Source organism: Pristiophorus japonicus, chromosome 6, assembly GCF_044704955.1.
Source record: "Pristiophorus japonicus isolate sPriJap1 chromosome 6, sPriJap1.hap1, whole genome shotgun sequence".
NCBI lineage: Eukaryota > Metazoa > Chordata > Chondrichthyes > Pristiophoridae > Pristiophorus > Pristiophorus japonicus.
Window position 1 is genome coordinate 233254083 of NC_091982.1, and position 13311 is coordinate 233267393.

Below are 13311 nucleotides of genomic sequence, written 5' to 3' on the forward strand. Positions count from 1 at the left end.
AGAAGTGGTTGATGAACAGGTCAAACAGCTACTTACAACCTACTGCCACACTACTGAGAGTGGTTCAGGGCCCAGAATTAAAGGGATGTGCTGCATATCAAAGCCTTGCACACTGATCTAGGATGTCCCAGCCACCCATAGACAGGGGTCTGATAGATGAAACAGTCCCGAATGCGTGTCAACAGATATTGTTACGAGGAAAGGGAGCTTAGGAACATTTCCACCGTGCATTCAACTTGAACGGTCAGTTGTGGATTTTGTATAAAATCTGTACATTGGAGATACAAGGGAGTTGGAAAAAGGCAGCACAGTCTGAAAGATGCTCAGAATGGTCTAACAGTGACACTTGGATTGTTAAAGCCGAACATTCCTGCAACAGCGTTCGAGACCTGGTTTAAGGAATGAATGGTGCTCATGGAATGGGAACTCACCAGGATTTGGATGAGGCACGGGCATGGATCTCTGCTGCATCTGGTTTGATGTGCCAGCCGTGTTCAGGTTCATCTGACTCATGGTCTTTCGTGGATCATGCCATGTTGTTATCCTGTCGACGTGGCTGTTAAAAATGATTGAATGAAAAGTTAGATTCAACACGGTCTTTTTCTCCCCCCCGTATCAGATTATTACAGGTACGTGCTGTAAATCCATTAAGATACATCCCGTGCGATGTGTTTACACACTACTGAGCTTGAGGAGGAATTTCAGTTGTCAAGCCAGAGGCTCTTGGACACCGCGCTGCAATTCTTTCCTCAATTTGGGGAATTATTTTCTCCCACCTCATTACATTTCCCAGCTGCACATCTTTCCCCAAATTTAGACGTTTAATAGAGACACCTCCGGGGAGTCTTGAAGCTATCAAGTTGACCCAACTTCAGATTTTCTCATATTCGCTCCCTCTGGCCTGCCTTCTCAACTAGGTTCCCAGCTAAGCCTGGCAACTCATAGTGAGGCAAGGGGAGAGGAAAGTAAGAAAGAACTTGCATTTATATAGCGCCTTTCACAACCTCAGGACTGCCCAAAGCGTTTCACAGCCCATCAAATAATTTAGAGCTGTTGTAATGCAGGAAATAAGGCAGCCAATTTGCACACAGCAAGCTCACCCTGAATTATCATCATTATCATCATCGTCATAGGCAGTCCCTCGAATCGAGGATGACTTGCTTCCAAGCCAAAAAGTTCACAGATGTTTCAATGAAGGACCGTGTTATGTATGTAAACATTACCAATGTGTAAGACTTACCACCGGGGGGGTGCACCTGTGGGAGACCCAAGGGTCACCTGCACACCCTGGGCAAGCAGGTATAAAAGGCAGTCTAACATGCTGCCTCTCACTCTGGAGTTACAATAAAGAGACCAAGGTCACAACAATTTGAGCTTAAGATATACAGTCTTGTGGAGTTATTCTAAACGTAACAGACCTAATATTCCAGGTCCTGAACTACATCTTGAAGAGTGGAAGATGCCTGTGCATGGATTTTTTTAATGTGTGGTGGCCATTGCACATCAGCCACCACACCCGCTTGACAGAGCTAGGTTTTGGTCCAGTGGCAAGGGTTAACCAAGACAACTGGAGACCAGCTCTGCCCTGAATAGCAATGTGATAATGACCAGATAATCTGTTTTAGTGATGTTGGTTGAAGGATAAATATTGATCAGGACACCGGGGATAACTCCCCCTGCTCTTCTTCGAATAGTGGCCATGGGATCTTTTACATCCACCTGAGAGGGCAGATGGGGGCTTCGGTTTAAAGTCTCATCCAAAAGATGGCACCTCTGACAGTGCAGCACTGCCGAGTGTTGACTTGAATTTGTGCTCAAGTCTCTGGAGTGAGACTTGAACCCACGCACCTTTCAACTCAGAGGTGAGTGTGCCACCCGCTGAGCCACAGCTGACACCTGGGAAGGAGGGATGGGAGAACCAACATAATGTGTTACCATGATACTGGATTAATCATTAATGCCTCAACAAGCTGTGGGGTTAAGCAATCTATTAAGGTAGATATTTTGGTATTGTTTTCTTTCACTTCAGGTCACAATTGAAGTCTTGCTGTGCGTGTGGTTCTCACAACCGAGAAACCAGAGCTTTCTGGGCGTTTTTTCTGATGCACCCAGCCCATCGCTCTCATTTTGAAAAAAAAACAATCCATTGTGACTGCACTGACCTTTGTGTCAGTCAAGCTCCAAAGCTACCACCCAATAAAAGTATAATGTTGTGTTACCTCCACGTGCTCCATTGTGCAAGCCATAGAACTTGTCTCAACATGCTTGCTCGTTCATCTTTGAGATAAGACCGCACGCATGTATTAAATACAGAGAGGCACAAATCTCCCACGGTTACACCCAATTTCCTTATAACCATTCAACAGAAAATAGCCTCAAGGTCTTTCACAGGCACATTGTCCAATCGAAATTTACTATAGCAAGTGGACTACAAAGTAAATATATTGTATATACAATTTACCTTATCACATTGCACACATTTAGGGCTGTTTATATAACATTATGTTTATATAGAGGGTTACATCGGGTCTACAGCACCGAAACATGCCATTGGGCCCAACAGGTCCATGTCGGTGTTTATGCTCCACACCAGCCTCCTCCCACGCCTCTCCATCTCACCCCATCAACATAACCTTCCATTTCTTTCTCCCTCATTGTGTTTATCCAGCTTCCCCTTGTATACATTACCCTGTATGTTATTCGCCTCAACCACATTCTCACCACTCTCTGATAAAGAAGTTTCTCCTGAGCTCCCGATTGGATTTATTAGTGACCAATTGAGAGGGCAAACGGGGGTCTCGGCGTAACATCTCATCCAAAAGATGGTCGTGTGCTGGTCTGGAATTTGTGCTCGAGTCGCTGGAGTGAGACTTGAACCCACAACTTTTCAACTCTGAGGTATATTTGTGACCAATGATCCCTGTAAGGTGCGTACCAATCAGGAAGTCCCACGCAGGACGCTCACTAGCTACTGCCGCTGGAAAGGTTGCCCGTCTATGGGGGCTGCTGTGAGGGATTGCGCATCAAAATTAAAATTATAGTGAACATTGTTTATGACCTCTAGTTTTGGACTCCTCCAAATGTGGAAACATCTTCTCACGTCTACTCTGTCAACCCCTTTCATAATTTTAAAGACACGTCATCCCTCATCCTTCTCTTTTCTAAAGAAAAGCACCCAGGCTGTTCAGCCTTTATTGATAGTTAGAACCTCTCTGTTCTATGTTTCTATATTTCTATGTTCCATCATCATCTTATATTGTTTTTTTTTTAATTGAATTGCTTTAACTGAAATGCTTCAAACCAAGGTCTTCCAGTCGAGGATACAAGGCTCTCTCACCCCCAGCCGCCGGCCAAGGTCTAAAGAGATGCTCTCCTCATAGATGGGATTTTTCCAGACAAGCTCAACGTTGCCATGGACAACCGCCTCCAATAACCAATGGCATCTGTGGCGGTGAGAACCTCTGAAACATCCTTTCCCGCTCTGAAACTTAAGCTTAAATGGCAAAACCAGTTTTAATATCTGATTCTCAGAGTATAAATGTGGTAATGAGATTACTAGACGTGACCTGCATCCCCAAGGTACACTTAGCAACAGAACCTTACTCAAAACAAAATGGATCTTCCCACGCTACTGGAAGTTATTTACAAAAATGCGACCCAGGAATGAATTGGGGGCCTGGTGATTACTCAAACTATAATCCCCCATTTTATAAACCACTTCGGGCTCAGGGTGTAATAAACAGGATTAAGAGCTTACATATGTTTTCCATAACTTCATCATAACATTAAACGTGTTGTCAACTCAGAGGATACAAGCCGTGCACTTTGCTCTTTGCATTTTGCATTTGCACTTTGCTCGCGGAGGAATTTCAGTTGTCAAGCCAGAGGCTCTTGGGCACCGCGCTGCAATTCTTTCCTCAATTTGGGGAATTATTTTCTCCCACCTCATTACATTTCCCAGCTGCACACCTTTCCTCAAATTCAGACGTTTAATAGAGACACCTCCAGGGGTCAAACATTTGAAGATATCAAGTTGACCCAACTTTAGATTTTCCCATATTCGCTCCCTTTGGCCTGCCTTCTCAACTAGGTTCCCAGCTAAGCCTGGCAACTCATAGTGAGGCAAGGGGAGAGGAAAGTAAGAAAGAACTTGCATTTATATAACGTCTTTCACAACCTCAGGACTGCCCAAAGCGTTTCACAGCCCATCAAATAATTTAGAGCTGTAGTCGCTGTTGTAATGCAGGAAATAAGGCAGCCAATTTGCACACAGCAAGCTTGCCCTGAATTATCATCATCATCATCATCGTCATAGGCAGTCCCTCGAATCGAGGATGACTTGCTTCCAAGCCAAAAAGTTCACAGATGTTTCAATGAAGGACCGTGTTATGTATGTAAACATTACCAATGTGTAAGACTTACCACCGGGGGGCGCACCTGTGGGAGACCCAAGGGTCACCTGCACACCCTGGGCAAGCAAGTATAAAAGGCAGTCTAACATGCTGCCTCCTCACTCTGGAGTTACAATGTGGAGGGTTCTGGATGGTGACTGACCAATTCTCATGCATTTGTCTAAACATCGTGTCTATCTCCTGGGTGGAGAGGGAGGATCATTCCTGTGATGAGCCCCAGGGCCATGAAAAATAACCAAATTCACCATCAGTAACAAGGAGCTGGGTATCCCCGCTCACTTAGCTCCAAACCCAAGACTGGATATGGGTCACTTTGGCATCGTGCAATGGTACAAACTGGGCGACAAACCCAATTTCTCCCCATTTTTATTTACATTGACTTCAATGGAAACAAAATGGGGGAAGTTGTAAGGGATGCCGATTCGATACCACCTGCTTTACGCTGACGCACAAAGTCAAAATTACCATCGATATATTAGAGATTGCCTCTCCCCCTTTACAATGAAAGGCTTAGAGGGTAGAACGAAGGCAATGGAACATTATGAGGCCTGTTGTAACCTTGGTCACAGGCCTTTCCCTCTACTGAATGTGCGGTGGGGCACATAAGAACTAGGAACAGGATTAAGCCATACGGCCCCTCGAGCTTGTTCCACCACTCAATAAGATCATGGCTGATCCGATCATGGACTCAACTCCACTGCCCCGCCTGCTCAACACAACCCTTTGACTCCTTATCGTTTAAGAAACTGTCTATTTCTGTCTTAAGTGTCCCAGCTTCCACAGCTCTGTGAGGCATCAAATTCCACAGATTCTCCTCATCTCAGTTTTAAATGGGCGGCCCCTTATTCTGAGATCATGCCCTCTAGTTCTAGTCTCCCCCATCAGTGGAAACATCCTCTCTGCATCCACCTTGTCAAACCCCCTCATAATCTTATACGTTTCGATAAGATCACCTCTCATTCTTCTAAATCCCATGAGAAGAGGCCCAACCTGCTCAACCTTTCCTCATAAGTCAACCCCCTCATCTCTGGAATCAACCAAGTGAACCTTCTCTGGACTGCCTCCAAAGCAAGTATATCCTTTCTTAAATATGGAAACCAAAACTGCACGCAGTATTCCAGGTGTGGCCTCACCAATACATTATATAGCTGTAGCAAGACTTCCCTGCTTTTATACTCCATCTCCTTTGCAATAAAGGCCAAGATATCATTGGCCTTCCTGATCACTTGCTGTATCTGCATCCTATCCTTTTGTGTTTTATGCACAAGTACACCTAGGTCCTGCTGTACTGCAAAACTTTGCAATCTTTCTCCATTTAAGTAATAACTTGCTCTTTGATTTTTTTCTGCCAAAGTGGATAACCTCACACTTTCTGACATTATACTCCATCTGCCAAATTTTTGCCCACTCACTTAGCCTGTCTATGTCCTTTTGCAGATTTTTTGTGTCCTCCTCACACATTGCTTTTCCTCCCATCTTTGTATCATCAGCAAACTTGACTATGTTACACTCGGTCCCTTCTTCCAAGTCGAAAATTATTTAGTCAATTTTCGCAAGTCGGCTCCTGAACTAGTGGGACCATTTTACAATAGATAGTAAGCCATAAGATATCCTTTTCCAACTATGTTGGCAGTGGGAAATCTCGCCTGCCATCAGCACATATTGTGAAATCACATCTCCCACAATTTGCCAACAACGGCTGACATCTGCCGAGGATCCTAGCCACTGGTGCACACTCAGAAAATTACCCATGTACCGACAGGAAGGTCCCACAATCATCACTGGCCTTTGCTCAGTTAACTGATCTTAGCTAGGTTGGCAGTTAAGGGCACTTAAACAGGCTTCAGGACTCCTTGCTGAGGGAAAGAAAATAATCGACCAGGGTTTCTCTCTCCTGGTCGCTTTGGCTGAGAACAGGATTAAGTTGGCCGATACTATCCACCATGATTGAATCGCCTTCCTGCCCTGTCGGAGGTGCCGTCATTCATGTGAGACGTTAAACCGGGGCCCCGTCTGCCCTCTCAGGTGGACGTAAAAGATCCCTTGGCACTACTTCAAACAAGATTAGGGGAGTTATCCCCGGTGTCCTGGCCAATATTTATCCTTCAACCAACATCACTGAAACAGATTATCTGATCAATGTCTCATTGCTGTTTGTGGGAGCTTGCTGTGCACAAATTGGCTGCTGTGTTTCCCACATTACAACAGTGACTACACTCCAAAAGTACTCCATTGGCTGTACAGTGCTTTGGGATGAGCTGAGGTCATGAAAGGTGCTATATAAATGCAAATCTTTCTTATTTCATTTTTGCATCACTTGCTACCTATGCTCACACATGAGTGAATGGGCGATGGCACGGTACTGGAGCTTAACTGGTGCCCACAAGACTGTGCCCCAACAGGCATCAGTGCCCTCAGGATATGGGCGGAGAACGTTGGGGAGTGAGCAAAGGAAAGGAACGTGGGCTCTGCTACAAACAAATGAGAAAAACATAGAGATGAAGTGGAAAGCCCTGCTCCAACCAGTGTTGCGTGCATCGTATTCTCACGAAACCAAAGGAAAAACATTGCATGGTTAATGAGTGGAAGCTTCTTTATTTAAAAAAAATTTCTGCACAGTAACCTTCTCACAGGAAAACTTTCCAATAGACAGTAGTTCAGAATGTCTAGCAGCCACAAACGTAGAGGAGTTTGTAATACTTGACCACAATTTTCAGCAGTTCCATAAACATTTCTGAGCAGCCTAGACTGTTGACAGATGGGGCACAGATTTTTCTGCAGTGTTTTTTCTGTTGTTTTTTTTCAATCAAAGTGGTCCATTTTGGAGGGTCTGAAGAGGAGAAGACATTGGCCATGTTTAGGCCCCAGGATGCAACAGCCCCTACTGTCAGAAACCCATGAGACACGGGGCCCAGGATTTGGCCCGACACTTTGGCGGGGAAGGTGCATTGAGGGGCAGGAAGGCAATCCAGGAAACACAGGTGGCAATAAACTAGAAAGTCATACTGCCCAATAAGCCGGTTGGGCCTCTACTCATTGGAGTTGAGAAGAATGAGAAGTGATCTTATTGAAACGTATAAGATTCTGAGGGGAATTGACAGGGTAGTCACAGAGAGAATGTTTCCCCTCATGGGGGGATCAAGAACTAGGGGGCATAGTTTCAGAATAAGGGGACACCCATTTAAAACGGAGATGAGGAGAAATTTCTTCCCAGAGGGCCGTGAATCTGTGGAATTCTCTGCCCCAGAGAACTGTAGAGACTGGGTCATTGATGGTGGAGATAGACAGATTTTTGAAAGATAAGGGAGTCAAGGGTTATGGGGAGCGGGCAGGGAAGTGGAGTTGAGGCCAAGAATAGATCTGCCATGATCTTATTAAATGGTGGAGCAGGCTCGAGGGGTCGAATGGCCTACTCCTGCTCCTATTTCTCTCTTTCTATAACTATCCATCCACCCTCCTTACCAATGCGTAGATGGTAAGTAAAGGATTCTACCCAAATCGGAAACAATGTTTAGTCTTGCTGCACTGACCATTGTGAAGTTGTTTTCCTGACCGGGGTCCTTTGCAGGGAGATGCATTTTGTGCTTTCCCTTCCCTGCGGTTTATTGGATGAGACGTTAAACCGAGGCCCTGTCTGGCCTCTCCGATGGACATAAAAAATCCCATGGCACTATAGTGAATAAGAGCAGGAGAGTTCGCCCTGCCCGAGCCAATATTTATCCATCAGCCAATATCCCTAAAAGAGATTATACGGTCATTTATCACACTGCTGTTTGCATGACCTCGCGCTATGCAATTTGGCTGCTGTGTTTGCCACCTTTCGCTCTTTCTTTCACTCTATCTTTTTCAATCAAAGCTGGCGCCCAGACGCAAAGTGGGAGAAGTGATGACACTGTGAAGCCACTCTGCGGGCGGGTAGCGAGCGCCGTGTACTGCGCACTGATATCAACCACTTCAAACCGAGCACAACAGACAGCCAGGTAAAGCAGGTGTCCGAGCGACTGCATGACATGCGCCAGTTCTGTTGCATCATTTATTGCTGTACAGGGCTGAACCAAAAAAAGTTATTGCGCAGATAACAAATGAAGCGTTCCCAGCTGAGCCAGTACAACTGGTCTGAGATGGATGTGTGTGCGTGTGCGCTGGTGTTGTTTTTGTGGACTGCACAAGATAATTGCTCACCGTGTTTGGCAATTTAAGGTGTGGATCCTCAGCACATTCTAAAAATAAAGTTCAGATTAACCGAGGCCTGGCATGCTGGCTGATAAAGTTCAGGGAGGCTGGGCGAGTTTGAAGTAGGCCGATCTTGATGAAGAATGGGAAACATTACACAACTCGGGGGGGGGTGGGGGGGTGCGGCCCACAGAGCCAACCCGAGAGAAATTGTTGCTGTGGACTGCAGGCCGCGTAACCATGGTTACGCAGTTGCCCTCAATGAAAAATCTTGGCGTGGGCCGGCCTATTCTGTCTGAACACTGGCCTTTTGCCCCTGGAACAGGAGACTGAATCCAGTCTGGGGAGGGGCGAGCGTGAAGGCATTCTGCGGTGCAATGGCAGCCTCGCCACCACTGTGACGCAGCTAGCGAGGCCCCTTGCAACTCAGCAACTTGCCATAGCAACTGCACGGCTCTGCACTGCATCGCCTGACTGTGTTCAGCTCTACCTCCGAGGACACAAGCGATAAATATTAATTTCCAACTGCACCAGATCAGTCCCAACTGAACTGTCCCTCTCTGATTATTAAAGAAAGAAAGACTGCCACGTATACAAGGCCTTTCACCACCCCAGCTCATGCCAACGCGCTTTGAAGTACTTTAGAAGTGCAGCAATTGATTTGCCAACTTGCACACAGTAAGCTCCCACCAACAGCAATGTGATAATGACCAGATCATCTGTTTTAGTGATGTTGGTTGAGGGATAAATATTGGCCAGTGTAATGTATGCACTTGTGAGTATGCCCACAGGTTTGTAGAGCAGATGCGAAGGCCTCCTCGTAGGACTGCTCCTGGGCCTGGTCAAGGGGGCCATCAGCCGGTCCAGGCAGCAGACGGTCGAGAGGGTCGTTCAGCCCAACTGCCTGCCTCTCTTCCGCACCTACATCCGCGCCAGGGTGTCCCTGGAGATGGAGCACGCGGCTTCCACCGGTACGCTCGCGGCCTTCCGCGAGAGGTGGGCGCCGGAGGGACTGGAGTGCATCATCACCCCCAGCAACCAAATTTTAATTTGATCTTAATGTCTAAAGTTTAATTTGTTTAAGCTGTCAGCTTTAGTGCCCCTCACACCCCTTTTAGCCAGGGGGCACTTGTATAATTTGTGTTTTTAGTGACCCCCTCCAAAAAAAACAAGGGAGCACTTGAAAAGTTTTTGGAGTGTGCCCCCTGCCTCCCTTTAATCAGGGGGGCACTTGATTACTGATACAACTAAAATACTTGTAGAGCTGATGCGCTCGCGGCCTTCTGCGAGAGGTGAGCACCGGAGGGACTGGAGTGCATCATCACCCCTGGCAACCAAATTTTAATTAGATCTGTTTAATATCCAAAGTTTGATTTGTTTATTTGTCGGTTTTTAGTGCCCCTTTAACCTAATCTACAGATCAACCAAAATAGTTGTGAGTGGCTTAGCCAGTTACGTGATGTTCACAAGACTCAATAAAACACTAGCCAGTTGAGTCAAGGTCATCCACGATGAGGTATGCAATGGATGAACTGGTAATGTGTATTGTGATTGTTAAACCTTTGTTAATAAACTAACTCGTTTTTAATAGCAATGCGCTGCTGTGAATTCTTAAGCAAGAACCCATGAAGCAAATACATTACAGCCAGGATACTGGGGTGAACTCCTCAGCTTTTCTTTCAATCGTGCCATGGGATCTTTTATGTCCACTTGAGAGGACAGACGGGGCCGCGGCTTAATGTCTTATAGTTTTGGATTCCCCCAGTAGTGGGGGAGACCGAATGATTATCCCATCAACATAAGAACATAAGAAATGGGAGCAGGAGTAGGCCACCTGGCCCCTCGAGCCTGCTCCGCCATTCAATAAGATCATGGCTGATCTGATCATGGGCTCAGCTCCGCTTCCCCACTGGCTCCCCATAACCCTTTACTCCCTTATCGCTCAAAAATCTGTCGATCACCGCCTTAAATATATTCAATGACCCAGCCTCCACAGCTCTCTGGGGCAGAGAATTGCACAGATTTACAACCCTCTGAGAAGAAATATCTCCTCATTTCAGTTTTAAATGGGCGGCCCTTTATTCTGAGACTATGTCCCCTAATTTTAGTTTCCCCTATGAGTGGAACTATCCTCTCTGCATCCACCTTGTCGAGCCCCCTCATTATCTTATATGTTTCGATAAGATCATCTTTCATTCTTCTGAACTCCAATGAGTAGAGGCCCAACCTACTCAACCCCTTCATCCCCGGAATCAACCTAGTGAACCTTCTCTGAACAGCCTCCAATGCAAGTATATCCTTCCTTAAATATGGATTTCAACTAGATTTCAACTGCTTTGTGAAAACGTCTTTGAGAAACTGCTCGTGCCATTGAGTCATTTGGCACGGCGCAGCGAAGCAACTTTCCCAATCCGGTCAGGTTCCACCTGAACACGCCCAACAACAAGGAACGTATCAGCCCTACCCCAGGGGACCTCAAACGTACCGAGCATGTCCGAGACTACAGGGTCTTCTTCATGCTGCACCAATAGGTTAAAGGTTAAGTTAACAATAAGAAACAAAAATATCTGAAAGACTGCACATAATAATAGTGTTCGATTATGGAAACAAAAATAGTTGCCCCTACCATCACACTGCCTTGTGTATTTTATTTTCAAAGATCCTATGTTGCCTAACTTAATGAAAATGAACAACAGGGCCGTTTAATGTCAACAACAACTTGCATTTATATAGCATCTGTAACGTAGTAAAACGCCCCACAGGGACGATTATCAGACACAATCTGACACCAAGCATTTTAAGGAGATATGAGGATGTGAAACATTTCAAAAAAGAAAAGAGAGCTGGAGGGATGCGGAGAGGTTTAGGGAGGGAATTCCAGAGCTTGGGGCCTAGGCAGCTTTTTTTTTGAAAATAGGTGCAGGAGTAGGCCATTCGGCCCTTCAAGCCTGCACCGCCATTCAATGAGTTCATGGCTGAACATGCAACTTCAGTACCCCATTCCTGCTTTCTCGCCATACCCCTTGATCCCCCGAGTAGTAAGGACTACATCTAACTCCTTTTTGAATATATTTAGTGAATTGGCCTCAACAACTTTCTGTGGTAGAGAATTCCACAGGTTCACCACTCTCTGGGTAAAGAAGTTCCTCCTCATCTTGGTCCTAAGTGGCTTACCCCTTATCCTTAGACTGTGACCCCTGGTTCTGGACTTCCCCAACATTGGGAACATTCTTCCTGCATCTAACCTGTCTAAACCCATCAGAATTTTAAATGTTTCTATGAGATCCCCTCTCATTCTTCTGAACTCCAGTGAATACAAGCCCAGTTGATCCAGTCTTTCTTGATATGTCAGTCCCGCCATCCCGGGAATCAGTCTGGTGAACCTTCGCTGCACTCCCTCAATAGCAAGAATGTCCTTCCTCAAGTTAGGAGACCAAAACTGTACACAATACTCCAGGTGTGGCCTCACTAAGGCCCTGTACAACTGCAGTAAGACCTCCCTGCCCCTGTACTCAAATCCCCTCGCTATGAAGGCCAACATGCCATTTTCTTTCTTAATCGCCTGCTGTACCTGCATGCCAACCTTCAATAACTGATGTACCATGACACCCAGGTCTCGTTGCACCTCCCCTTTTCCTAATCTGTCACCATTCAGATAATAGTCTGTCTCTCTGTTTTTACCACCAAAGTGGATAACCTCACATTTATCTACATTATACTTCATCTGCCATGCATTTTCCCTCACCTAACCTATCCAAGTCACTCTGCAGCCTCATAGCATCTTCCTCGCAGCTCACACTGCAACCCAACTTAGTGTCATCTGCAAATTTGGAGATACTACATTTAATCCCCTCGTCTAAATCATAATGTACAATGTAAACAGCTGGGGCCCCAACACCGAACCTTGCAGTAGGTACCCCACTAGTCACTGCCTGCCATTCTGAAAAGTATCCATTTACTCCTACTCTTTGCTTCCTGTCTGACAAACAGTTCTCAATCCACATCAGCACACTACCCCCAATCCCATGTGCTTTAACTTTGCACATTAATCTCTTTTGTGGAGCCTTGTCGAAAGCCTTCTGAAAGTCCAAATACACCACATCAACGGGTTCTCCCTTGTCCACTCTACTGGAAACATACTCAAAAAATTCCAGAAGATTTGTCAAGCATGATTTCCCTTTCACAAATCCATGCTGACTTGGACCTATCAAGTCACCTCTTTCCAAATGCGCTGCTATGACATCCTTAATAATTGATTCCATCATTTTATCCACTACCGATGTCAGACTGACCGGTCTATAATTCCCTGTTTTCTCTCTCCCTCCTTTTTTAAAAAGTGGGGTTACATTGGCTACCCTCCACTCCATAGGAACTGATCCAGAGTCTATGGAATGTTGTAAAATTACTGTCAATGCATCGGCTATTTCCAAGGCCACCTCCTTAAGTACTCTGGGATGTAGTCCATCAGGCCCTGGGGATTTATCGGCCTTCAATCCCATCAATTTCCCCAACACAATTTCCCGACTAATAAAGATTTCCCTCAGTTCCTCCTTCTTAGGAGACCCTCTGACCCCTTTTATATCCAGAAGGTTGTTTGTGTCCTCCTTAGTGAATACTGGACCAAAGTACTTGTTCAATTGGTCTGCCATTTCTTTGTTCCCCGTTATGACTTCCCCTGATTCTGACTGCAGGGGACCTACATTTGTCTTCACTAACCTTTTTCTCT

The 13311-nt window shown here is 45.7% G+C and overlaps 1 protein-coding gene across 1 annotated transcript in view; it reads right to left on the reverse strand.

Annotated features, from left to right (window-relative positions):
• wwtr1 (WW domain containing transcription regulator 1) overlaps positions 1-13311 on the reverse strand; it is a 185600-nt gene that overhangs the window by 60579 nt on the left and 111710 nt on the right. Inside the window, exon 2 of the mRNA XM_070883718.1 lies at positions 432-556. Coding sequence (XP_070739819.1) covers positions 432-556 — 125 coding nt within the window. The remainder of the gene's footprint in view (positions 1-431; positions 557-13311) is intronic.